This window comes from Equus caballus, chromosome 3 (assembly GCF_041296265.1).
Source record: "Equus caballus isolate H_3958 breed thoroughbred chromosome 3, TB-T2T, whole genome shotgun sequence".
NCBI lineage: Eukaryota > Metazoa > Chordata > Mammalia > Perissodactyla > Equidae > Equus > Equus caballus.
The window spans coordinates 34007938-34032876 of NC_091686.1; the positions used below are offsets into that span (position 1 = coordinate 34007938).

At 50.9% G+C, this 24939-nt stretch overlaps 1 protein-coding gene and 1 long non-coding RNA gene across 7 annotated transcripts; one reads left to right on the forward strand and one right to left on the reverse strand.

Moving 5' to 3' along the window:
* Positions 1–767: 767 nt before the first annotated feature.
* Positions 768–22550, reverse strand: C3H16orf95 (chromosome 3 C16orf95 homolog). Of its 6 annotated transcripts, XM_023637460.2 has the most exons (9): positions 22440–22550; positions 22135–22277; positions 17963–18020; positions 16098–16149; positions 15233–15373; positions 8809–8955; positions 7968–8004; positions 4546–4765; positions 768–2270 (listed from the first exon to the last, which is right to left on the reverse strand). In XM_023637460.2, exons 2-9 carry the CDS (start codon positions 22160–22162, stop codon positions 2258–2260), a joined length of 696 nt encoding a protein of 231 aa, XP_023493228.1. In that variant the 5' UTR covers positions 22163–22277; positions 22440–22550; the 3' UTR covers positions 768–2257. The 6 variants fall into 6 exon arrangements, with proteins under 6 accessions (XP_023493228.1, XP_070118250.1, XP_023493231.1 ...); XM_070262149.1 differs by lacking the exon at positions 7968–8004 and having other exon boundaries at positions 22440–22548; XM_023637463.2 differs by lacking the exons at positions 17963–18020; positions 22135–22277; positions 22440–22550 and adding an exon at positions 17445–17707.
* On the forward strand, positions 17812–23632 carry LOC111772818 (uncharacterized). The gene is made up of 2 exons (XR_002806886.2): positions 17812–18038; positions 20177–23632. It is a non-coding gene; the product is annotated as an uncharacterized lncRNA (long non-coding RNA).
* Positions 23633–24939: the final 1307 nt, after the last annotated feature.

Below are 24939 nucleotides of genomic sequence, written 5' to 3' on the forward strand. Positions count from 1 at the left end.
CCTGGTCGTCCTCAGACTAGATTCCCCACCTCTTTCTTCTCCCCATCTCTCAGGTGGATGCCCCAGTTCATGCATCCCAGAGTCTGGTTCCTGTGGGAATCAGTCTATTCCTTCACTCTGGGGTGACAACAAAGGTGAGCTCAGAGTAGGGTATTTAAATGGTTTCTATTTCTTCGTATGTTTCTATATACTCAAAAACTCCCAAAGCAAACTGTATTGCTTTTTCAACTAAACTGTTATTTCAAGGTAATTGGCAATTCACATGTACTTATGAGAAGTGATACAGAGAGATCCTGTGTCACCCTCTGTCCAGTTGACCCCACTGGTAACATCTTGCAAAACTAGAGCATGACATCACACCAGAACACTGATGAAGGCAAGACACAGGGTATTGCCATCACCCCAGGATGCCCCATGTGCCCTTGGATAGTCGCACCCACTTCTCTCCCACCTCGGCCCCTCCTAGATCCCTGGCACCCACTACTCTGTTCTCCTTTTCTATAATTTTACCACTTGAAGAATATTGTGTGGGACAACTGGATAGCCACATGCAAAAGTATGAACCTGGACCCCTACATCATTTCACATACAAAAATTACCAAATTAGCTCAAAAGAGATCAAAGTTAACTCAAAATAGTAGATCAAAGATGTAAATGTAAGCACTAAACTATAAATCTCTTAAGAGAAAACATAAGTAAAGCTTTGGGACCTTGGATTAGGCAATGGTTTCTTAGATGTGACCCAATGACCTAAGGCACAAGCAACCTAAGAAAAAATAGAAAACCAGACTTTATTGAACTTTAAAACTTTTGTACTGCAAAGGACATCATCAAGAAAGTGAACAGCGATCCGCAGAACAGGAGAACATATTTACAAATGATCTATCTGATAAGGATCTAGTATCCAGAATATACACAGAACACAAACTCAACAACAATAACAAATAGATAATCCAATTGAAATATAGGCAATGGGTTTAAACAGACATTTCTCCAAAGAAGATCTACAAATAGCCAATAAGCACAAGGAAAGATGTTCAATGTCATTAGTCTTTAGGGAAATACAAATCAAAACCACAACGAGATACCACTTCACATCCACAAAGATGGCTACAATCAAAACATCAGATAACAACAAGGGTTGGCGAGACTGTGGAGAAATTCTAACCCTCAGGCCTTGGGGATAGAAAATCCAAAATGGGCGGTTTTCCACTGTGGAACGCTGAGGCAGCTCCTCACAGTGTTCAACAGAGCTGCCATATGACCCAGCATTGCTACGTACATTCCCGAGAGAAATGAAAGTACGCCTACATACAAACTCATACACAAATGATCAAAGCAGCACTAGTCACAATAGCCAAAAAAGTGGAAACCACCAAAAGGTCCGTCAACTGATGATGGATAAACACAACATGGTCCAGCCATATCGTGGAATATTACTCAGCCATGAAAAGGAGTGAAGCACTGAGACACGCTATAGTAGGGGTGAACCTTGAAAACATGGTGCTAAGTGAAAGAAGCCAGACACAAAAGACCATGTATGATAGGACTACATTTAGATGAAATGTCCAGAATAGGAAAAGTCAGAAAGTAGGTTAGTGGTTTCCAGGGGCTGAGGGAGAAGGCAAGGAGGAGTGACTGCTTAACAGGTTCAGGGTTTCTTTAGGAGGCGACGGAAAACCTCTAGAATTAGACAGTGGTGATGGTTGCACAACCTTGCAAATATAGTAAAATCGGCTGAATCATACACTTTCGAAAGGTGAATTTTATGGTATGTGAGTGACATCTCAACTTAAAAACCTCACTCACGTACAATTCTATGCTACTTAAAGTGAGACCCCCTGACACAGCTGCTAAAACCATTTCAGGACCTTGCACAGTGGGTCTGCCGTCCTCACAGAGGAAAGAGAAACCGAGGGACAGCCCCTCTACAGGCACCAGAGGTAGAGAGCAAGGCCTGCCTCCACAAAGGAAAATCAGAGGTTATCTTTAAAAACGTGGCCAGCTTAGAGTTTCACAAATAACATTTATTGACCACACTCCCCCCAGAATCTCACCCGCATTCACAGCAGCTCCGCTACAACCAAGAGTCACCCGATGATAAAGAATTCAGATTGGATCTCGGCTGTGAACCTGATCTTAGACAACAGTGGCTGTCACAGATCCTCCTGATCTGACGGCTTCCGGGAAAGACCTCAATTGTGACTGACGGCTTTGTTGATGTTCTCGACAGGAGCTGAAGATTCCAGCTTCAAACTCAGAAAAACTGGCTGGAAAGCAAAGAGAAAGGCAGTTAGCAGGAACTGTCCCCTGGGCCGAGACCACGCTGCCCTGGCAGGGCCTGTCAGGGAACCTCCGTGGGGTGGGGGTGGGGGTGCCCCCACAGTGGAGGGGGATGTCATCCTGGTCCCCAGTACATGCCGTCCCTGAGGAGCCCAGACAGGACAGGGGTTCAGTGAGGCGACACCAGGGCGCAGTCTTAGCTGGCTCCCTCTCCAGCTGTGGGACCTCGGGCGAGCCCCTCAGCCCCTCAGGGCCCACTTCTCCTTCTGGAGAGTCCCAGCTTTGCAGGGCTGTGAAAGGAATCGGATGAAATGAAGGCTACAAGTCCAGTCAAGAAGGCAAGTGCCTGACTCAGGGTCTGCTCTTCGGGGCTCCCTGTCGGAAGGCTCTGCGCTCGCCTGCTCTTCTGAGCCCTCTGCAGCTCTAGCAGGGCTCTGCCAGGCCAGCAGAGGGGCAGCTGGTGGCTTACCCTGAGATAATCTGGTCAAGAAGTTTGGGAGATCTCACAGGGCACCCAGCATACACCCGAGCCAGGCAAGATATTCCTCCTAAGCAGCTGGTTGGGGCCTGCACCTCTGCCCTAAGAGCCTGGCTCAGAAGGAAACACCTCCTATGAAATCAACAGCAATTTTCCTTTTGGCCTATCCTGACCCTCTACTTAACATGTACCATCTACAGTCAAGTGTCTTATTTGCTCTTCTCAGAGTGGGTACAGGGGAATCCAACTAAATTTGACATCGAGTTGGCAAATATACAAAGAAAGGTGAATCTTCATGAAAAGCAGAGATGGAAAATCTCAGGATGCTGCCCTATTGCTGTTCACAGATCAGGGAAAGCTGACGGACCCCACCGGCCCGTTCCGGGGCGCACTCGCCCTAGAGAGGCTGCGACCCAGGGCCACGTCAGCACTCGTACGCAGAGGTGCATCATGGTGTGGTTTGTATTGCCAGGGAGTCAGAGCGACATCAGCACCCAACACTAGGAGAATGGGTGAGCAGAACGCAGGGGAGAGGGACTTCCACTTCTGGCCATGAGGGGTGACAGACAGAGCTAACCTTTTGCAGTGAACAATTAGAAAACTGGGCAAAAGACACCTACAACTGTTCAGATACTAGACATTTTCTAGACCATTCCTCTTACAATTGTGTGGAGGAGACAATTAAAAAGCAAACAAGGGACCGGCTCCATGGCCGAGTGGTTAAGTTCACGCACTCCGCTGCAGCGGCCCAGGGTTCGGATCCTAGGCACGGACATGACACCGCTCGTCAGGCCACGTTGAGGCGGCGTCCCACATGCCACAACTAGAAGGACCTGCAACTAAGATATACAACTGTGTACGGGGGGAGGTTGGGAAATAAAGTAGAAAAAAAAAAAAAGAAAAAGAAGATTGGCAACAGTTGTTAGCCCAGGTGCCAATCCTTAAAAAAAAAAAAAGCAAACAAGACAATCTATGCAAATTTGAATTATGTACATTCGATACACATCGGCATATCTTCTATTTACACGTGTGTGTGTGTGTGTTTACATGCATCTACATTTAGGGTGATGGAAAGAACTGAGCAGGAAGCACTGGACAGGTGATGGGGGAGGGGCAGACTGGGGACTTGGAGGAGAATAAAGGAAGCAGCCAGGTAAGGGGAGGCCCTGCCATGACCTTGGGGTGACCTTGGAGGCCTAGTGGGGAGGGTTGAGGGGGCCTCCAGGTGAGAATCACGGGGCCTGGACAGGCTCGTGCATTCCAGGCAGGGAAGGGCTTTCCGAGTGGAGCCTCAATGGCTGGGGCCTGGCGAGAGGCAGCAGGTCCCCACGCCCGAGGGTGTGCTCAACCCCAGAGGGCTGGCTGGGCAAGCTGTCTCTAAGATCCACTTTCAACCCCTACATGACAGAAATTTACAGAAATTGGGACGGGTCTTCTTTTAGGGGCAGGGCAATTGTAGAACTTGGGAACAACGATGAGCTGAAGAAAGGTGGACAGGCCCCAGATGCCCAGCTCCCCCCATCAGCTCTGACCTCTCTAGATTGCTCTTCCAGTCCATTTGCTGGGATAAGAAGATATGTATGTCGGGAATGAGCAAGAGTCTGGACAATGATAACCACATTAAGAGCAATCATGGCCGCACCCACCTCTCACCATTCTGTTGAATTACAACCAAGATCTCCCACATTCTTGACTCCACTGAACCCTGCCAGCCCCTGGATGAAGCAGACAAGGGAATGACACCGGCCCGGGGCTACCATTGCCCCCAGCCCACACCTGCTCACCGAATGGCCACCATGACCCTCAGGACGGCCTGGAGGAGAGTCAGGAGGCTGAGGCTGAGGGGCAGGAGAGGCAGCAGAGAGGCTGGGGGGCTTCCTCCCCTCCCCAGGGCCATCGGCTCATCCTGGTAAAGGGCCTGCAGGTGCTGCCACTTGAGGAGGACGTGCCTGTCGCAGCAGATCCGCCAGCGGTTGTACCAGGAGCACAAGTCCAGGAGGGTTTCTAGGCAGAGAAAGCAAAACAAGCCCCAGACAGGGTGTGGGTACACAGTGACTCCCGAGTCTGTACACACAGGAGCACTCTCCAGAGCCCAGGGCAGGATAGCATGGTTAAAGGCGGGTCACCGCCCAGGGGGTGTGGACGCTGACCCAACGTTCATGAAGACGAAGAGAACACCGGTGTTTATTTCCAGGGCGATCAGGGGGCCTCGTGGCTGTGCTCTGAGTCTTTATCTTTAGAGCTGCACACTGAAATATTTATGGGTGAAAGGATGTGATATGTAGCTGGGGTTGCTCCACATTAAATCCTTGTCTTTATTTTCCAGGGTGGGGTGGATGGGGTGAGTGAAGCTCAGATGAAACCAGATTGGCTTGAAGCTGAGTGATGGGAACACGGGGTTTGGTGGGGTATTTGAAATGTCCCATAACCAAAGGTCATCACCGACCACAACCACAAATGGGATGCCAACATGTCCCTTTCCTAGACACTCTGTAGCTTTTGTGAGAACTGCTTTGGTCAACTTGTGACTCTCTTGATATAGTATCACTTACTTATTTTTATTACACTATTAACATGCTACTACTATAAAATGTACACTCTAATTATACTAATATAAAAACGGACTATTAACATAAAACATAATATATTTTCCTTATAAAAATTCTACTGCAAAAGCATAGAGAAAAAAAAGCACATGAGCCCCCTCTTTACAAGGAAAATACAAGATCAGAAATATGGATCTTCTCTTCAAAAAGGAAATCAGGGGGTTGGCCTGGTAGCATGGTGGTTAAGTTCGCGCGCTCCACTTTGGCGGCCCGGGGTTCACAGGTTTGGATCCCAGGCGCAGATCTAGTACCGATCATCAAGCCATGCTGTGGCAGTGTCCCCCATAAGACAGAGGAAGACTGGCACAGATGTTAGCTCAGTGACAATCTTCCTTAAGCAAAAAGAGGAGGATTGGCAACGGATGTTAGCTCAGTGACATCTTCCTCACACACACACAAAGAAGGCAATCAGCTGGATTTGAGGCCATGGGAAATGTCTCATATTTTCAAATCATTCTGTGTGAAGCTCGAGAAGAGAAAGACCCTGACTCTCCTGGTCCCAGGAGAGACTCGCGCTCCCAGTCCTGTCCTGTGAACACCTGTGGGGCTGGAACGGGTTTGAGGCTCCGAACATTATTAATATAAATTTGCCTGAACTATAAAACAATGACTGGAGTAAAGTTTAATACTGGTTTTTAACAATGTATCAGTTGATGCCTACGATTCAACAATAAACTGAGCTTTTAGCTTTCCTTAAAGATGCAGAGTATTCAAAGCCAAAAACAACTAATGAAAATAAACCCAGAAATGTGTGACTATCAGTTAGGAGAGCAGCTTCTCCTACTGTTCTCATCCCACTGCTGAGTGTTTTTTAACAAAGTGACCTCTGGCTCTTGGACCTGAAAGCTGAGCCACTGTCCTGCTTTCTGTTCTGTTCCTTATGTACCGCCCCAGGCTCTCTCGACCCACCCTCTTCCCCACAGGTCCCCCGTGACTGTCAGCTCACACACACTCTGCCCAACCTTCATCTACCGACACACAGGGCTTTGTCTTTGTAAATTTATATTAATGGAGTCCTATCATATGGGCTCCAGGTCGCAATGTGTCTGGGTGTCCATTTTGTGTCCCTGACAGCTGTGTACTCTACGTGGCAGGTGCCACATTTCAAATCCACGCCCACTTATGTCCATCCTCCCACTGAGAGACGCTTCTGTTGCTTCCTGTACTTTGCCAAAGAACTCAGTGCTGCAGACAAGCGTATGTGTGGGAGTGTCCACAGATGTTACCCAGATGTAGGCTTGCTGGATTAAAGATCACATACATTATAATTTGATAGAAACCTCCAAATTGCCCGCCACCAAAACTGTGACAATTTATGCTGCTCCTAATTGTGTTACTTTTATACTCAGGAAAAAAATAAAGTCGTGCGTCACTTAACGATGGGGATATGTTCTGAGAAATGTGTCATGAGGTGATTTCGTCGTTGTGTGAACATCAGAGTGCACTTACACACACCTAGATGGTATAGCCAACTGCACACCTAGGCTATGTGGTACTAATCTCGTGGGACCACTGCCGTTGACTGAGACGTCATTACGCAGTGCATGACTGTGCGTATCTTCTGCAGCCTGAAGAGGTGGGTGTGTTGGGTGGCCGCCATGCATTTCCCCAGAGCTCTCCCACCCAGCCCTGCACCCCTTGGCACTGGGCAGGCCGTTCAAATCACCCGCCTGTCAAAGGAACCCTGGTGTCAGTCATCCAGCCTCTCAGTGTCGTCCATTTCCTCCTTCACAGACCCAGTCGAGCAGTACTCACTATGCAGAGTCTGACCACCACACGCCAAGAAGGACACATGAGACAAGCCCACAAAACATGCCCACTCCTTTGCTCACAGACAACACAGAGAAAGGAGGCATGTCAGCCATCAGCGTGGGAAAGCGCCTTCAAAAGCAAGTCAACCCACTCATTTCATAGACGATGAAACTAACAGTCAGGGTGGAGATGCCACCTCCTCGTACACTATGACATGAGTACAGGAATATATATATATATATATATACACACACACACTGGGTCACAAATATAAAAATATATGAATATACTTTGTCATGAATATATGCTGCATCATGAACAAATGATTACGTATGCACTATGTCATAAATATATGAATATATGTATATACCAGGTCACAAACATGAATGTATGAATATACTGTAAATGAAGATATGCACAAATATAGTGTCATGAACATATAACGTGTTATGAATATATGAATGTAGGAATATGTACTATGTCACGAATACAGGAATATCTATGTGTATAGAACACACGCACACATACTATGTCATGAATTATAGAAAATTAGAGCTTAAAAAAAACACTTTAGATACCATCTAACTCCAGGTTGCTAACCGGCTTCATCCAGAAAGCCAATGCTGATAGACTGGTAGAGTCTGAGGCTTCTCTGGGCTCATGGGGGAGAGATGGTGGGTGATTAGTGATGCCTGGCGACTGCAAGGGTGGGAGAAGTGGTCTGTGGCTGTCTTTGTGAGACAGACGGCTGGGGATGAGAGAAGCATCCCCATCCCCATCGTGATCTTCATGAGACCCCTCCTTCCTTAGGGAGAGAGAGAGGATGAGACACGTGTACACTGAGTTACCTTGGACGCCTTGAAAACTCTGCTGCCTTCTCACCACCTATAAGAAAGAACGTGGGCAAAATGTGTCAGCCCCGGTGATCCACCAAGAGGGAGGCCTGTGGTTGGGCCTGGAAACCTCCCGAGAGGGTCTGTGGCCGGCTCAGAATGCAAGTCATGGTCTCCTTTTAAAGGGCCTCTGGGTCTTAATTCTGGAGACAGTTTGCTCCTCAATGACGGAAAACCAGCAACTGGAAAGTGAGTGAGATGGAAGGAAGCCTCTAACTTCCAGCCAGGACACTGGAAGCACGGGAAAGAAGGGGCTGAGGAGGTGACACCGGGCCCACCAGCCCCCGCAGCCGCCACCCAAGAACCCAGAGCTATGGAGGCCGCCAGACAGAGCCAAAGAGCAAGGACAGAAACTCTAAGCAACGGTCCTTCCCCGCACCCTCCCTCCATGCCTGCCAGGGCTGGGGGCTGTAAGTGCAGGAGGCTCAGACTGGGAGAGAGCTGGGTGACGGATGAGGGGCAGGGAAGGAGGAGGAAGGGAGGTGAGTGAGGTGGAGAAGCGGAGAGAGGAGGAGGAGGCAGGAGAGGAGAAGGGGGCAGCTGAGACAGGTGCCCTCTTCAAAGAGCAGTGTACCACCTTCCCAACAGCCACCAGGACACCTGAGCTGGTCCTCCCCACACACCGCTCACCTCCTGCACTCTGCTGCCCTCGGCCATGGCTTCCAGAGGACCCCACACACACACCAATGGAGGCCACGGCAGGAAAGAACCCAGCACCCTTCCCCCTCCTGTCGGGTCCCTCCGCAGGGCCACCCCTCACTCTCAGGCCTCGCTGCTGTAGGAACCTCCGTCTTACCTTCTTGGGAGATCTCAGGGCCTGGGGCACCCAGTAGGGCATCGCAGCCTGATTCCTAGGCACTGGGAGGCGGCCCCCAAAGTGGTGGCACAGGCAGAGGCATGACTTGGTGGCTTTGGGGATACAAAACCGCACCATCTTTTGGATCTAACAGAGGAAGGGAAGAGAAGGTCCAAAGGGAGATGGAGCCACACCCCAGACAACTTAGTGTGGGAGACAGGGCCCTGGGGACCTCCTCTTCTACATTCCTCCCACAAGCACACCCCAACCTCCTGGCTGAGGGAGCACGGTCTCTCCCTCACCACATTCCCAGGGGCGGGCGGCACGAGGACCTGGTGGTCCTCCTGCCCTTATTACCCAACGCCTGCACCTCTGTAGGCAGATGTGGCACCGTGGCAAGACACACAGTCTGAGGCGGGAGACCTGGCTCTGTCCTGAGCCCGGCAGCCTCCAGGAGCAACCCTTGGGCACAACTTTAGCCTCTCTGAGTCTCAGCGTCCTTGGCTATAAAGAGGGCTCTGCCAGCATTTTGACAACATTGGTCAGAGTCTAAAATGGACTGTTATTGATCCAGCAATTCCACTCCTGGGACTGCATCCTAGGAGGACACGGGTGTGTTTGCAAAACAACGTAAGCACAAGATCACTCATCACAGCACTGGCTGTAGTGACTGAACAGCCTGAATGCCCGTCAATAAGGGACAATCAATGACGGGACAGGAGACAAGAGGAAATAGGGTGGCCTTTAGAAAGAACAAGGTGGACCTGTCTGTCCTGACATGGGATGAACGCAGAGACACGATGTTAAGTGGGAAATGCAGCCTCGTGAGTACGGTATGCTACCATCTGCATTTTTGTTTATTTATTTATTTATTAATAATATAAGCTCATTCTTTACTTTTTATTTTTATTCATTTATTTATTTTTTTAGCAAGATTAGCCCTGAGCTAACATCTACTGCCAATCCTCCCCTCTTTGCTGAGGAAGACTGGCCCTGAGCTAACCTCTGTGCCCATCTTCTACTTTATATGTAAGACGCCTGCCACAGCATGGCTTGCCAAGTGGTGCCATGTCTGCACCCGGGATCCGAACTGGCGAACCCCGGGACGCCAAAGCAGAACGTGTGCACTTAACTGCTGCGCCACCGGGCCGGCCCCCTGCATTTTTAAAGGAAAGAATATATGTGCAATTTTCCTTGTATATGAGTTATGGGGGGTCACACTCTTGCCCCAATTCCTCACTCCTCCCCGTGGCTTTGCCCTTTGCCCTGCCACTCTGCAGTTCCTTCCAGGAGAGGGACAGGGTGGAGCCCACCCCTTGACTTTAGTTAGATCATGTGCTGGTCTGGCAATAAAATAAAGAGGAAGTGACAGCAGCTGGTTCCGGGCCAGGCCGAAGGGGCCTTGCAGGTTTCCAGCTGCTCTTGCATCTCTGCCAAGGCTACGAGGAGACCACGCCTGGGCCAGGTCCCCTGCCTCGAGACCAGGGGCAAGTGGAGGCAAGCTGCCCAGCAGAGCGCCCTCAGACTCAGGAGCAACGGCAGCGACTGTGGTTTCAAGCTGGGTGTTTGGGCGACTTGTGGTCCATCACTAGTGAAAGAACACACACGGAAACCTCCGGAAGGACACACAAGGAAGCCTTGGGGGGAGGGGCTGGGCAACAGGGGAGGGAGAATCAGGCTCGCGATGCCTCCTTCTACTGCTGCGACTTGCCAGCAGGTGCTCATGTCCCACATTCTAAGAAATAATAACGACTTTTGAGTGGACGCTCTGCCAGGAGAACTGGACTACAGCATGTGTGTGAATGTGCCACAAAGCACAGACGGCCCTGCAGGCAGAGGGGATGTGAAGGCTCAGACAAAGCAGGAGTCCCAAGGCCTGGAGACCCCAGGGACCCCGTCCACCTCTGTGCCTCTTGCCGCCAGGGCACGGGGCACCTCCCACCTGCAGCCCTTTGCCCCGCAGACAAGCAGCTGTCCAGTTCTACCCAGTCCGCCAGCACCTGCTACACGTGTTCTCCACAGCCGGCACCGCGCCAGGGGCAGACGCGACCCCGGCCCGCCCATGGCAGCTCACGAGGAAGCACCGTCCAGCGTGAGAGAATAAACGCCGGGAGGTGGGGGAGCAGAGGGGCTGGGAGAACATCAGGGCGATGAGGCTGTCCGAGAAAGGGCCACTGAGCCAGGTGGCGGAGGTGGGGGAGCAGCAGGTGCCGGTTTGAGGCCTCCAAGGACATGGGTAACAGGACTAGCTGCACCGGGCAGACCTCACGGGTTACCCACGCAGCAATCATTTCCTCCCTCTGGTTAAAACAACCCAATTTTGCCCATGGGGCAAAGAGCTCAGTCCCAAGGGACCAGCATGAGCCAGTCAGGGCTTTGCCAGGAAGGGGTCTGGGGGTGAGGACAAAGAGATGGAAGAGAGTCAGCTGGGGCTCTGGGAATGTTTTATCCCCGATAAGAAAGAGAGGATGGGAGAGCAAGCCTTCTATGCCGCCTGAAAAAGGACGACCTTGGAAACACTCAGTTTCTGCCATGTGCATCACAGTGAAGAAAGAAACCCATAGCCACCATCTGGAGACACTAAAGGTGACAGCACCAACACTCGAGCAGAAGGATGAAGAGTCTGGGACCTTGAAGACATTGTTAAGCCATAAACCAACCCTGGAGACTCCTCTCCCTCCCAAAGACCCTGGCAGAAACCACCGCCCATCAGTCTCTTTTCACCTGAGCCTAACCCCTCCCTCTGATGGAACAGGAGGCCAGGGGCAAGTGGAAAAGGGGCTGGAGAACCAAGCAGGGGCAAGATCGGGAAGGGCCCCAGGAGTCATGTCAGGGAGTCTGGGCCATATTCCAAGGGAAATGGGGAGCCACGGGGGAGTGACAGGACCCAATCCACAGTTTTCAAAGCTCACCAGCAGTCGGAAATGGACAGTGAGAGCTAGAGAGGGTGGAGGCAGGGAAACCAGCTGGGAGGCTGGGGCCGTCACCACGATGGGACGTGCTGGGCACCCTGACTTCTACGTTCCTTCCATCCTGCTCAGGGTCATCTCCTCCCTGATGCCCAGCAGCACAACTCAGTGAAGCGAGTCCTGGACCCAGACCAGAGCCCTGGACTCTAATCCCCGATCTGCCGGGGACTGACCGTGTGGCCTTCGATAAGCCCCTCTTCCTCTCTGGACCTCAGTTTGCCCACCTGCTAAAGAGGATGATACTACTTACCCTGCCTGACTTTCGAATGACACAGTGACCACCAGCAGGGACTGAGGCTATCATCACTGCCTAGAACACTGTGACTCAGTCACCCTGATGCCACTGACCCCTTGGAGAGTCCATTAAAAAACAAGAGATGAGAGATTTGACATTCTATAATCACTGCAGAGTCTACTGACATCAAAAGGGTAATAGGAGAAGATTATGAACTATATTATGCCAACAAATTCAACAACACTGATGTAATGCACATTCTAACTCTTGAAGTTCACTCAAGAAGAAATGGATGACCTGAATGGCTGTGTCCACGAAGAAAATGACATCTGTAGTTAAAAACCTTTCCACACAGGAAGCTGCAGGCCCACAGGGCTTCACTGGCAAATTCGACCAAATGCTCAAAGAAGAAATAATACCAAGTCTATGCAACTTCTTCCAGAAAACTGAAAATGAGGGAATACTTCCCCACTCACTTTACAAATCCAGCATTAATATAGCACGTCTAAGTGGGGTTTATCCTAGGAAAAGTTGGCTTAACTTTTGAGAACCAATCAATGCAATTCATCATATTAAAGCAAAAAAGAAAAACCATATGATGATTTCAATAGATACAGGAAAAATCCAACATTCATTTCTGATAAAAACTCTCAGCCTACTAGGAATAGCAGGGAACTTCCTCGGCCTGATAAGAGGCATGTAAATTTACAGCTAACATCATGCTTAATGGTGAAAACCAGAATGCTGTCTTCTAAGATCAAGAAAAAGACAAGGCTGTCTGTCTCCCCACTCTATTCAACAGTGTACTGGAAGTTCTAGCCAGTGTATTAGGCAAGAAAAATAAATACAAGGCATCCAGATTGGAAAGGAAGAAATAAAACCATTTCTATCTGCAGATGACATGATCATCTATGTAGAAAATCCAATGGAATCTATAAAAAAGAGGTGCTAGAATAAATGAGTTTAGTAATATTGTGCAACACAAGATCAAAATACAAAAATCAATGGTAGTTCTGAATACAAGCAATCAGCAATCAGAAACTGAATTTAAAAAACAGTGATCAAAAATATGAAATAGTTATGAATAAATATGACAAAAGATAAGCAAAACCTGTATACTAAAAACCAAAAAATATTACTGAGAGATATTAAAGAAGATCTAAATAAATACAGAGATTACCATGTTCATGAGTCAGAAAACTCAATATTGTTAAGAAGACAATCCTCTTCAAATTGATCTACATAGATGATCCCAATCGAAATCTCAGTAGAACATTTTGGTAGAAATTGACAAACTGATTCTAAAATTCACATGGAAATGCAAAGACCCTACAATCAGGAACTTTGAAAAAGAAAAACAACATTGGAGAACTAATGTTACCTGATTTCCAGACTTTTCTTAAAGCCACAGTAATCAAGACAGTTGGCACTGGCATGAAGATAGACGAGCAGAGCAGAATACAGATCAGAAACAGACCCAAACATATATGGATAACTGATTTTTGACAAAGGTGCAAAGGCAAGTCAGTGGAGAAAGGATGATCTTTACAACTCATGACGTTAGAACAACTGGAGCTCCACACGCAAAAAAATCAACTTCAATCCGTATCATACACATATCTTGTATATGGCCATATCATGCCATATACAAAAATTAACTTAAAATGGGCCAAAGATCTAAACATAAACTGCAAACCATAAAACTTCTAGAAGAAAACATAGGAGAAACACTTCTGACCTTGGGTTAAGTGAAGCCTTCTTAGAAATGCTTAGAAAGCATGACCAATGCTGTGCTGGGGACCGGCACATCTAAGCAAGATCCAGAAAAGATCAAATTGATATATTAGACTTCATCAAATCTTAAAACTTCTGCTCTTTGAAAGACACTAATAAGAGAATAAAAAGACAAGACAAAGACGGAGAAAACATTTTCAAGTTGAATATCTGATAAAGAACTTGTATCCAGAATATACAAAGAACTCTCACACCTCGGTAATAAAAAAAATACCCAATAGGGGCCGGCCCCGTGGCTGAGTGGTTAAGTTCGCGCGCTCCACCATAGGTGGCCCAGGGTTTCGTCAGTTCAAATCCTGGGCGCGGACATGGCACCGCTCATCGAGCCATGCTGAGGCGGCGTCCCACATGCCACAACTAGAAGGACCCACAACTAAGAACATATAACTATGTGCCTGGGGGCTGTGGGGAGAAAAAGGAAAAAAATAAAATCTTTAAAAAAAAAATACCCAATTTCCCTAAATGGGCAAAATATTTGAATGGACACATATCAAGTAAGATATGCAGATGATAAAAGCATATGAAGAGACCCTCAACATCATTAGTTGTTATGGAAATACAAATTGCAACCACAATGAGATACACACCTATTAAGATAGCCACAATTAAAAAGATTGACCAAAGCAAGTGTTAGCGAAGATGTGGAGGAACCGGAACTTCACCCACTACTGGAGGAAATGCAAAATGCACAACCACTTTGGAAAATGGCTGACAGTTTCTTAAAAAGTTAAACATACACCTACCATATGATGCAGAAATTCCATTCCTAGGTATCCCACCAAGAAAAATGAAGGTGTGTTCACACAAACACTTCTACACAAATGTTCATAGCAGCTTTATTTGTAGTAGACAAAACTGGAAATGCTCCAAATGTCCTTCACTGGATGAATGGATAAACTGCGGTCTATTCACACAATAGAACACCACTCAGCCCTAAAAAGGAATGAACTATGGACACACGCCACCACGTGGATGCATCTCAAAAGTAACCGTGCTGAGTGAAAGAAGCCAGACAAAAAGAGTGCAAACTATATGATTCCATTTATATAAAATTCAAGAAAAGGCAAACTAATCTATAGGGACAGAAACAGATAAGTGGTTGCCTGGGGACTACAGGGCAGACAGGGTTGGGTGGCATTACAAAGGGGCACAAGGAAACCTTTTAGGGTTCTGGGGATGTATGTTATCTTGATTGTGGTAGTGGTTTCATGGGTGCATACATATTCAAGACATCAAACTGCACACTTTACATATATGCAGTTTATCATGTCAATAATATCTCCATAAATCTGGTTTAAAAAATCACAAACTGTCTCCCAGAAACTTAAAAATATCATTCACCTAATACTTATGACTCTGAGGGATGTCTGGTCCCCTGAAATTCACCCTGGACCCAGGTAAAGAACTCCCAGTTCAGGTCACCTACCTGCTTTCGGGGTCTCAGGGACAGAGGGACCCAGTAAGGCAGCACCGCCTCAGCCCTGGGCACCGGCAGACGGCCCCCGAATTTGGTCTGGCACTCACAGCAGACGGCCTCTTGGAGAATAGTGCTGGGGACAGGGCACATCTGAGCAAGAGCCAGAAAAGAGAGTTGAAGGTGATGCTGCATTTACAATGGGAGCCAAGGAGCTCTCTGGAATACTAAGTCAATGCTCAGAGGAAGCCTGGGTTGAGACAGGGCATCCGGGAGCAGGGACAGTGGCCTCAGCTCCTGCAGCTCAGAAAGAGCCAGGCTACCACGGCTGCCCCGTGACCCTCCAAAGTCGTTTAGAGGGGGACCACTAGAGCGTGCAGACCAGGAGGCTGGGATTTGTGACAATTACCGTGCACAAATCTCAGGTTCCCCCTCTGAAAATGGGGAAATACACCCGGCTCTAGTGGGGACATGACTGCCCTTTTTGTGGTTATCTGTGTCAATCTGCATACAGGGCTTCCACATCCATCTGATGTGGTCCCCATCGCACCTACAGACAGGAAGGAGGGGAAGGCATCCTCTCCAGGGGCAGATGAAGCAGCTGATGCCCACTGCGGGTACACTAAGGGGCCGCGTTGGCTCTCCCAGGCCGCCTGAATCCCTGTCTCAAGGTGTCATGAGGAGTTGGGTGAGAGGAGGCAGCGGGTGAGGCCATATAGAGATTTTGCGGGCTCGGTGATGCCCCTGCAACCATGGACTCCTGTGTCTGACACGTTCTCTCATGAGATGCTCCTTCTGGACCCACATTCTCTGCTCTCCCCACCCCACAGGGGCGTGTCAGGGCGTGTCAGCATAGTGGACGGTCTGCTTTCCTTACCACACGATCTGTGAGACACACTTCTTTCCTAAAGGTTTGAAATGTGCTCCTCCTAGAAAAAAAGAACAAGAAAGCTTAGAAAGTTCTGGGCTTTGTGTAAACTGGGGGGGCAGGGGTGCTAAGGTGAGGGCCTGGGCCAGCCTTCTTGGAACTGACCCATATCATTAAATCCCAGGGGTAGAAGGGGTCATCCTTCTGAGGCCAAGAGGAGGCAGGAAGTGATGACAGAAGCAGTGTGTGCAAGCTCCCAGATGTCAGACTGCTGTGGAATCCTGCATTCCCGAATCTACTTGCTTCTGGCACACTCCAGCTAAACTTGTGCTAGGCCCTTCAGGAACATCCAACCTGACGAGAACCTTCCAAGACGTGGAGCTGCCAACCACATCATCTAAGATGCTTCATCAGACGCCCCAAGCTTACTTGCAATACTAAAGAGAAATGTTCTGAAAACTGTACATTTAATGAAACTCCTGGTATAAAAACCCGGGTGCTTTGTCTCTGGGATGACAAAACATTTGAGGCTAAACAGACCGTTACTGTTCCCCACTCTCCCCACCAACAAACTGCTACAAGGTCGGTCATATGGAGAGTGTCCAGAGGGCATGAATCCAACACCAAGCGAAGCCTGGTGGCCCTGACGGCGATGTGTCAAAGTGCTTTGTAACATGCAAACTGGAAGAGTGGGACATTTTTGTTTCATTGTTATAACAATCATGATTATTGCAGCTTCATTACAGCAACAGCTTCAGGTCAATGAGCTCAACCCTCCCAGCTGATGCCTGAACACAGTAATGACAGCTTTGCTGTTTGGGGGGTCAGGGGGTTGGGGAGGGACACTCATCCCAGTCCAATGAGTCCAAGCGGGTGCGAATCCCCCACTCCGCGCCCAAAGCCGAGGCCCAGCTCCTCTCAGATATCGGCTCAGAATGGTGTCCTAACTCAAGTCGGCCCAAGGAAACTCATTCTGGGGCTCAGGGCTGAAATTACTAGGAAAGAGAATCTCCTTTTCTGTTGAGGTTGTAAGCTTCCAGAGGTCTTGGTGGTCATCTTGCCTCCGGGAGGGAAGCCAGCACACAGGAAAGCAAACTGAGAAATGGAAGCAGTCCTTGACCCCAGTCCTTGAGCATCCGGATACATCCATGCCTGAAGACCCGCCCCAGACATTCTCACTAAAACAATAAATTGTCCTTTGTGCTTATGTCGATGCAGGTGTGGTCCCTGTCCTATGTGGTACAAGCTACTACTGGGACCGGGGTTAACAAGCTCTCCCAGGTGATTCGGGGGCGCTGGGGCTCCCCCAGGTGTGGTGTCCCCGGCCCGGCCTGCGAGACTCGGGGACGCACTTGCCCGTCACGACGCGCTCGGAGTGCGAGTGAGCGCTGACAGACCAAGCGGGCACCGGAGGGCTCCCGGAAGTGCCCGCCGCGGCTCAAATAAGGTCGTGGTGATGGTGGTGACGATGACCATGGTGACGAGAGGGACGAAAGCCGGGGCTGGCTCCCACGCGCGCCACTCGTACGCTAAGGAGCGCTCTCAAACGCAAGCAAGGCGCCGACCCCCGAAGCTCCTCCCCTTCCGCTCGCCCCACTCCGAGATCGGGCCCTTCCGCTTCTGCTCGCACGGCCCCACCCCGCTGATTGGTCCGCGCTCAGCCAATCAGACGCTTCCTTCTAGGCATGTGCACTTAGCTGGCGGCTGATTGGCCCCTGGATGCACAGGCCTCGGGGTCGCGGGTCAGCGGGTCAGCAGGGCTGGATAGACCTGAAGCGGAGCGCAGGAGAAACCCGGCGCAGGAGACTCCTCGCGCGGTTCTCCCGCAGTCGGCCCCGGAAGCTGCCCTCCCCCGAGCCGGGAAACCCACTCACCATTTCCGACGGGTGGGCCTGCGGGGCCGCAGGGCGCGCCAGCCGGGGCCTCGGTCCCCTGGAAAGAGAGAAAGAGGTGGGTCCGCTTCCCCGCTGCCGTGCGGTGGCGGGACGGCGGCTCGGGGCCGGTTTCGGGAAGGACAGAGCACCTCTGAATATCGCACGCCGTGCTGGGGACGCACTTGTGTTTAAAGTCGTTGGTTGTGTTTCGGAAATGCAGATCTAAGTGGGCGATCCGCATTGCACTGCTAAATCTGCAACCCGACCGATGGGCTCACAGTGTGACTTTTAGAGAAATGCGTGGGTCTTGAGCAACCTGGGGTTTAAAAGGCCACGGAATTCAAAACCGCTGTCCTCCAGAGGGTCCCAGTGCTGTTTGAACTCTCTGGCCTGTCTTCCTCTGCCTCTTAGTCTCCCCTTCCTCCACCCTCGCTCCTGCCGCGCGCACGTGTGCGCTCGGGACAGTTGCTGAAATGCAGAGGCCTTAAGTCTTCACATTTTCCTAAAACGAAATGCTTTCTGCCTATGTTCCTTTACTTTATCACAAACTCCAAATTGTATTTCTTGGAATGAGTTAGTTCTCACTTCTCAGTATTTTCATGCTGACTTTAATACTGTCGATTAATATCGATATCTGTCCAAACCATCGTAAGCAGCTCTAGCCCTAATGGGCGGGTGACACCTCAGTGTGCTACGTTCTAGTCATGGACAGACAGGCCCTGCTCGGGTTTCTTGGCTCCGTTATTTAACTGCGGTCATGACCAAGGAAGGTCATGACCTGTGAACAGGGTTGAGCTTCCAGCCAGTACACACATGCATGCTCTCCTGGCCGGCAGCCCTGCTGATGGGGCAGTGCCCATATCATATTAGCTGCTGAATATTTCAGACGCCACCCCCTGTATATGCGTGTGCATAAATAATGTCATCACTGGTCTCTTAATAGCTAATGACAAAATTATCTGGGAATTTCGCCATTAGCCTAGCATTTTATTTATGGCTGTCTCACCTCTACCCGCTGTGGAGCTCTCTTGGCTTCCCTGCCTTCTCCATTATCCCTCTGAGCCCAGTGGAATATCGCTGTAGTGTAGAAGACAGGCTTGTGCCCCTGTGGAAGCTCGGGTCCTCACCACTGGGACACTGCCTTGCCATTTCATGTCAAGAATAGCTCATCATGATCCCCATCCCCCCCAAGAAATTAAAAGGAGTAACTAAAATTAAAAGGACTAACAATACCAAGTTTACCAAGGATGTGGCACCTGGAACCCTCATACATTGCTCATGAAATTGATACAACCATATTAGCAAACCGTTTGGCAGTATTTACAAAACCTAAACATATGAATACCCTGTGACCAAGCTATTCCTCATGTGGGTATACACCCAACAGAAATGAGAGCTTATGTCCACCAGAAGACATGGACAAAAAGATCCACAGCAACTTTCTTCTAGCAGTTCCAAACTAGAAATGACCCAAATGTCCATCCATAGGAGGAAAGATTTTAAAAAGAATTTATGGCATATTCACATAGAGGAACACTACATGATGATAAGAAAGAACACACAACCACAATCCACAACAATGTGGACAAAGCACACAGATAAGCCAGACCCCAAAGCGTGCGTATGATTCCATGTGTACAGTGTTCAAAGCCAGGAGGGCAAACCCATCACCTCCAGGGCTGGGGATCCAAAGGAGCCCCGCTCCCTGCCGCAGTGTCAGAGTGACAAGGCCCAATCCCAGTGCTGGCCCTACCTCTTACTGTGTGGATCAGGCAAGTCCCAAAGGAAGCCTGAGAAGAGGAGAGAAGACAGCCTGAAAAGCGCTTGAGAGGCAGGCACGGAGTGAACAGTTGCAGGTCAGCTGTCACTACATGAGTGTGGCAGGATCATTTTTTCCCTTTCCCTTCCCACTTCATGCAGAGGTTGGCTCGCTGCCACTGCCTCAGGGGAGGGAATTGGGACCAGCAAAGCCTGTGGCTGCCAAGTCTCTGCCTGGCTTTTGTTTCCAGGGCCTCCAGGTAGGGGAGGGGGGAGCAGAGCAACAGCTCTCAGTCCCGGAGTCGTGGTGCAGTTGTGCAGTGGGTTCACCAACCAAGGGTCCCTGGCTGAGAGGTGAGTGGGGCTTGCGTTTAGCCTGCACTCCGCTGGCCACATCACACACTCGGGCCTGGGCCTGCGCCTGCTCAGAGGGGCCAACTTATATCACTTACCCAGGAGCACACTGGGCTGCTGGTGGTGCTGCAAGGGCCTGACAGCTGAGCAGCAGGAGCCACCAGACTAGAGGGAACCATCCGACCTGGCTAGACAAGGATGGAGAAGAGGCGGGCCGTGGAGCCAGTTGCAGCCAGCACCTCTCCATCCCCCTGGCAACGCTCTCACTTGCTGATGGCTGCCAGTGCCTGACGACTGGTCACCAGAGACTCTCCTGACTCGTGTCTGGGGGCAGGTCAGGAGTGCGAGGGAAGAATGCCCCTGAGAGCAGCCCTCAGCAGTGACAGGAAGGTGGATGTATCCCAGCTTCTACACTGCAGGCGGAACAACTCGGGTATGCTCCACACTGTCGCCCCTCGTCCGCACGAGACTGAGCCCCAGCTTGCTGCCCCTCTTGATGATTCCCCTTGTACTGGTCCCTCGCTCCCCACCTCACCCCCTACCTGCCTACCTGTGTTTCCGTGATCATCTCGCCAATATAACCTACCTGCAGATTCTCATCTTGGGGTCGGCTTTCGGGGGAACCACAACCAAGACAGCCCCTTCCCGCCTCCCCCCCAACCGTCGCCTGCAGCCTGGAGGGGTTTGTCACAAAGCCTCATGCTGCCTGCCATCTGTGCCATAGCCTGGGACAGAGCCCAGAGCCAGGGCCAGCTGTGCCCTCGGAGAGCTGGTGGCACAGGTGGAATCCCGCCGGTCACCCCTGCGTGTGGTGAGGGTGGCAGGCTGCAGCAGCATGAGGCCGAGTGAGTGCTAACGAAGGCTTTTAAGAACCCTGGGCGGATGCAGGGAAAGGAGCAGGACGCAGGGCAGCAGGCAAGGCTGATGTCAGGCTTTGGAACACCAGGACGGGGTGTGGGATGTTCTTTCTCAGCCCCTTGTTCCAGACTCTCGGTTTCCCAAAGATTTGAACCTCCTTGCAGAGGGAAAAGAAAGGAGCCTGCCATCCGCTGCAAACAAGGACTTGACCCCACAGTTAGGAGCTGTCATTGACCCTCTCCAGGCATTGGGAAGGCTGGGGTTAGGGACAGATTGGGGACACCTCTGTGCAACTTGACAGAGCTGGCTGCTGAGACAAAGAGCCCAGTGCCCCCCCCAAGTGGTGGGTCACAGCCCAGCCCCTAAGGCCCTGTGGGTGAACAGAGAGCAGGGGAGAGACCATCCTGCAGAAAGGACACTGTCCTGAGTGTTACCCCAGCCACCACACAGCACTGCCCCTGAGGGCCACGGCTGGAGGACTGCCACTTCCCATTCATCTACACCTTTCCGCCTCCATATCTTTGAGAATGTTACTACAAAAGCACGTACTGCTAAAAAAAGTTGTGATTTTTTGAAGTTGGCTTGTTATTTCAGGATAACCTTGCCTAATTGACCTGTGACAGACATTTGAAAGGAGTTCTACAAATCTAGCTCCTGTAGGTTAAGTAAAAATGTGATTTTTAGGGGCCGGCCCCCTGGCTAAGTGGTTAAGTTTGTGTGCTCCGCTTTGGCGGCCCAGGGTTTTGCTGGTTCGGATCCTGGGCATGGATGTGGCACCGCTCATCAGGCCATGCTGAGACGGCGTCCCACATAGCACAAGCAGAAGGACCTACAACTAGAATATAAAACTATATGTACTGGGTTGGGGGGGCTTTGGGGAGAAGAAAAATAATAAATAAAAGAAGATTGGCAACAGATGTTAGCTCAGGTGCCAATCTTAAAAAAAAAAGATTTTTAAAATCTAAGAACTGTGATTTTTAGATTTTCGTGTCCCTCATCTCTCAGGTTGAGCAAGGTCACTCAGGTTGAGCAGTCCCTTCCCAGCCCGGGTGACACCAGGCGCTGCTGACTTGTGTCATTGTGTTCTGTGTGAACGGCACCTCAACACAGGACTCTCACTTCACCCCATCGAGGGCCCTGCATTAGGTTACCAGTCCCCTGGTGGACGTCATCCCGTGCGACTCTGCTGCCCTAAACCTTACCTTTACCTCCTGGGGTCACAGGCTTCATTCTTGCCCTTATGCTCCCCACCTCTCCGACAGTGACATTCTAGCGTTCCCTCTTCCATAAGCTGTGTAACATCAGCATCTTGGCCTCTCTTCCCTTCTTCACTGTGTCTTGCGATCTGCCAGGGAACACAGTGCCATTGTCACTGTCATCCTCACCATCGTCAGAGTCCTACGAAAGGGCTCTGCCCAAGCCAGCCAGCCAGGCTCTGGGAGTGTCTGTTCATTTCCAAATGCCTGTCACCATCTCAGCCCCGCCCCCCAGGGCACCCAGCACCCACATCCTAGTGCTTTCCCTGAGATCCCCGAAGCGTCCTCTAGGACAAGAGGGCTTCCATGCCTGTGTGCTGCGCTGGTGCGCCCTGGGAAAGCTGGCTTCCAATAGAACTGTGGAACGTTGGCAACGGGAGAAGCTCCATGGCGACAAGGCCATCCACCAGGCTCAGGCAGCCTCCGGGGTCAGCTCCCAGTCTGGGATCCTGCAGGGAGCCTAAGAAGGACAGGAATTGCGTGTAGGTCCTCGCCGGCCTCCCAGGCCTGGTCCATGGGGGTGCGCACAGTGGCTCTCTGGACGACTTGCCTGCAGAAGGGCCGGCCTGCCCATCAGGGCTCAGGGCTCCCTTCTCTACCGTCTGAGCCAGCATCCACACACCTCTTGTCCACTGAGTGGTCACAGCAGCTCTGTGAGGTGGGCTTCAGGCCTGAGCCACTAGCAGGTGGAGCCCCCTAGCCACCGTTTGGGCCAGTGCACACAGAGGCCAGAGCAGAATCAGCTCTAAGGCCCAGCTCTTCTCTTTTGTTCCCCCCACCCCAGTCTAGTCGTCCATGACTCCTCACTCAGGCTCTGGTCACTTCCCAGGCCATGTCAATTCTAACAGAACCCCTGCAGCAGCCTCCTGCGGGGACCTCCCACCTGCGCCTTCCTCGCTTACAACCCGTCTCAACAGGGCAGCCGAGCCATCTCCTGAGCCTGCTCAGAAGTCTAGGGGCTCCCAGGGGGCTCAGAGGGCAAGCCCTGGTCCTCACTCTATCCACAGGGCACCGTGTGATCTGTGCCTGTGTGAATACAAGCACACACGTGTGCACATGCGCACAGACCCACACAAATGCACACAGTACATATCAACAGTGTATCTGTGGTACTAAAATTTCATGGAAAGTATTAGGAAAAAAAAGTCTAAAAAGACTCCTTAGAGGGAGATGATAATGAAAAAGAAGGCTGAGAAGCACTGCTGAATGAAAGAAGCCAGACTGAAAAAGCTACATACTGTACTATTCCGTTTATTTGACATTCCAGAAAAAGCAAAACTATAGGGATGGAGAACAGATCAGGGGTGGCTGGGGGGTGGATGACAGCCATGAAGGGGCAGCATCAGGGATTTTGAGGGTGATGGAACATTCTATATCTTGATTAAGGTGCTTGTTCACAGCTGTATGTACTGGTCAACTCAAAGAAATGTACACACACTAAAAACACAAATTATACCTCAAAAACCTAACCAAGAAAAAAAAAAAGACAGCTCAACCCTTTCTCACTAAAGTGCAAAGGACAGCTACTTGTTTAAAAAGTTCCGTGAGGGACTTTCTCAGGAATCCTCTTCCCAAGAGATGCTAGAAAAGGAGAGGTTTGTTATGCAGCAGCAGAATCCTTTGGGGAGTTGGCAAAACCATGAATGCTCAAACCCTGTCCCCAGAGATCATAGTCCAGCATGCCAGGGCTGGGCAGGCATCTCGCTCCTGCTAAGCTTCCTGGTGGCCCTGAGCCTCACGCCCCCACTCTCACCCCATGGGGAGCCATCCCACTGGCCCGAGTGGCAGACAGTGCTGCACAACAGCCATCGCCACCTCCTGACCACAAGGAGCCAGAGGAAATGCATGAGGTGAGGTGGCCCCAGTACTGGGAAGGAGCCACGACTCTGGAGCATTGCCAAGACCTGGGTCCTGGGCCCCTGCTGAGGTTCTGGGAGTGATATCCCCCCAGTTAGAGAAGGAGATGGGTGAGGACACAGCGCCGCGCCGGGCCAGGCGTCACCCAAGCGAGGCGCCACAGATCCACCTGTGCCCACTTCCATCTCGGCCTTGACCCTTTACTGCACTGGGGATAGACTACACCCTGATGCGACGCTGAGGGTCAAGGGGAGGCCACCTGAGCCCACGTTGGGGATGCTCCGTGCTGTAACCTGCGCAGGACTGAAACCCTGCCACTTGTTCACCGCTGTGTCCCCAGGGCTCAGCACCCTGTTTGGGGCATGGAGGTGCAGGTACTGCACTGGTTCTCCACGAGTGACTGCCCCCAGGGACACTGGCTGCGTCGAGGCGTTTGGTTGTCACGATGGAGGAGGCCAGGGATGCTGCGGGGTGCCCTACAGTGCACCTGACAGCCCCAGCACGGAATCACCCAGCCCCAAACATGGAGATGGAGGGCCCGGGGGAGAGGCCCCGCTCAAATGAGCAGCCAGGGCTCAGGACTGAGGAGCACTGCGGTCACGCCTGGCTCCCCCTGAGCATCTTGGGTCTGCGGCTTGGCCTGGGCTGCAGGCACGTAAACGTGCCTACAGGGGAGAGCAGGACCATCTAGGGCTGGACCTGGCCACCTGAGCTGCTTCTTAGGCCTCCCTGTGGGGCCCCCACGCGTGTCCTGGGCGGTTTGCTGCCTCTCCCCTCTGATTCTGCTCACCGAGAAGCACCTGTTCACCCCAGAGCAGGGCAGAGAAGGGCCCGGGCATCGCACAAGAGCCGGCAGGTGTGGGAAGGGGAGTGCCAGGTGCCCACCCTCCCCCA

Excerpts from the sequence above, each read along its gene's own strand:
- C3H16orf95 (XM_023637460.2), bottom strand. The coding sequence starts at position 22,162 with ATGAAGCCTGTGACCCCAGGAGGTAAAG. Across the intron at positions 18,021-22,134 it reads TGTGACCCCAGGAGGTAAAG|GGGACCGAGGCCCCGGCTGG; the intron begins GTAAGGTTTAGG and ends CTCTCTTTCCAG. Across the intron at positions 8,005-8,808 it reads CCCTGAGATCTCCCAAGAAG|GTGGTGAGAAGGCAGCAGAG; the intron begins GTAAGACGGAGG and ends TCTTTCTTATAG.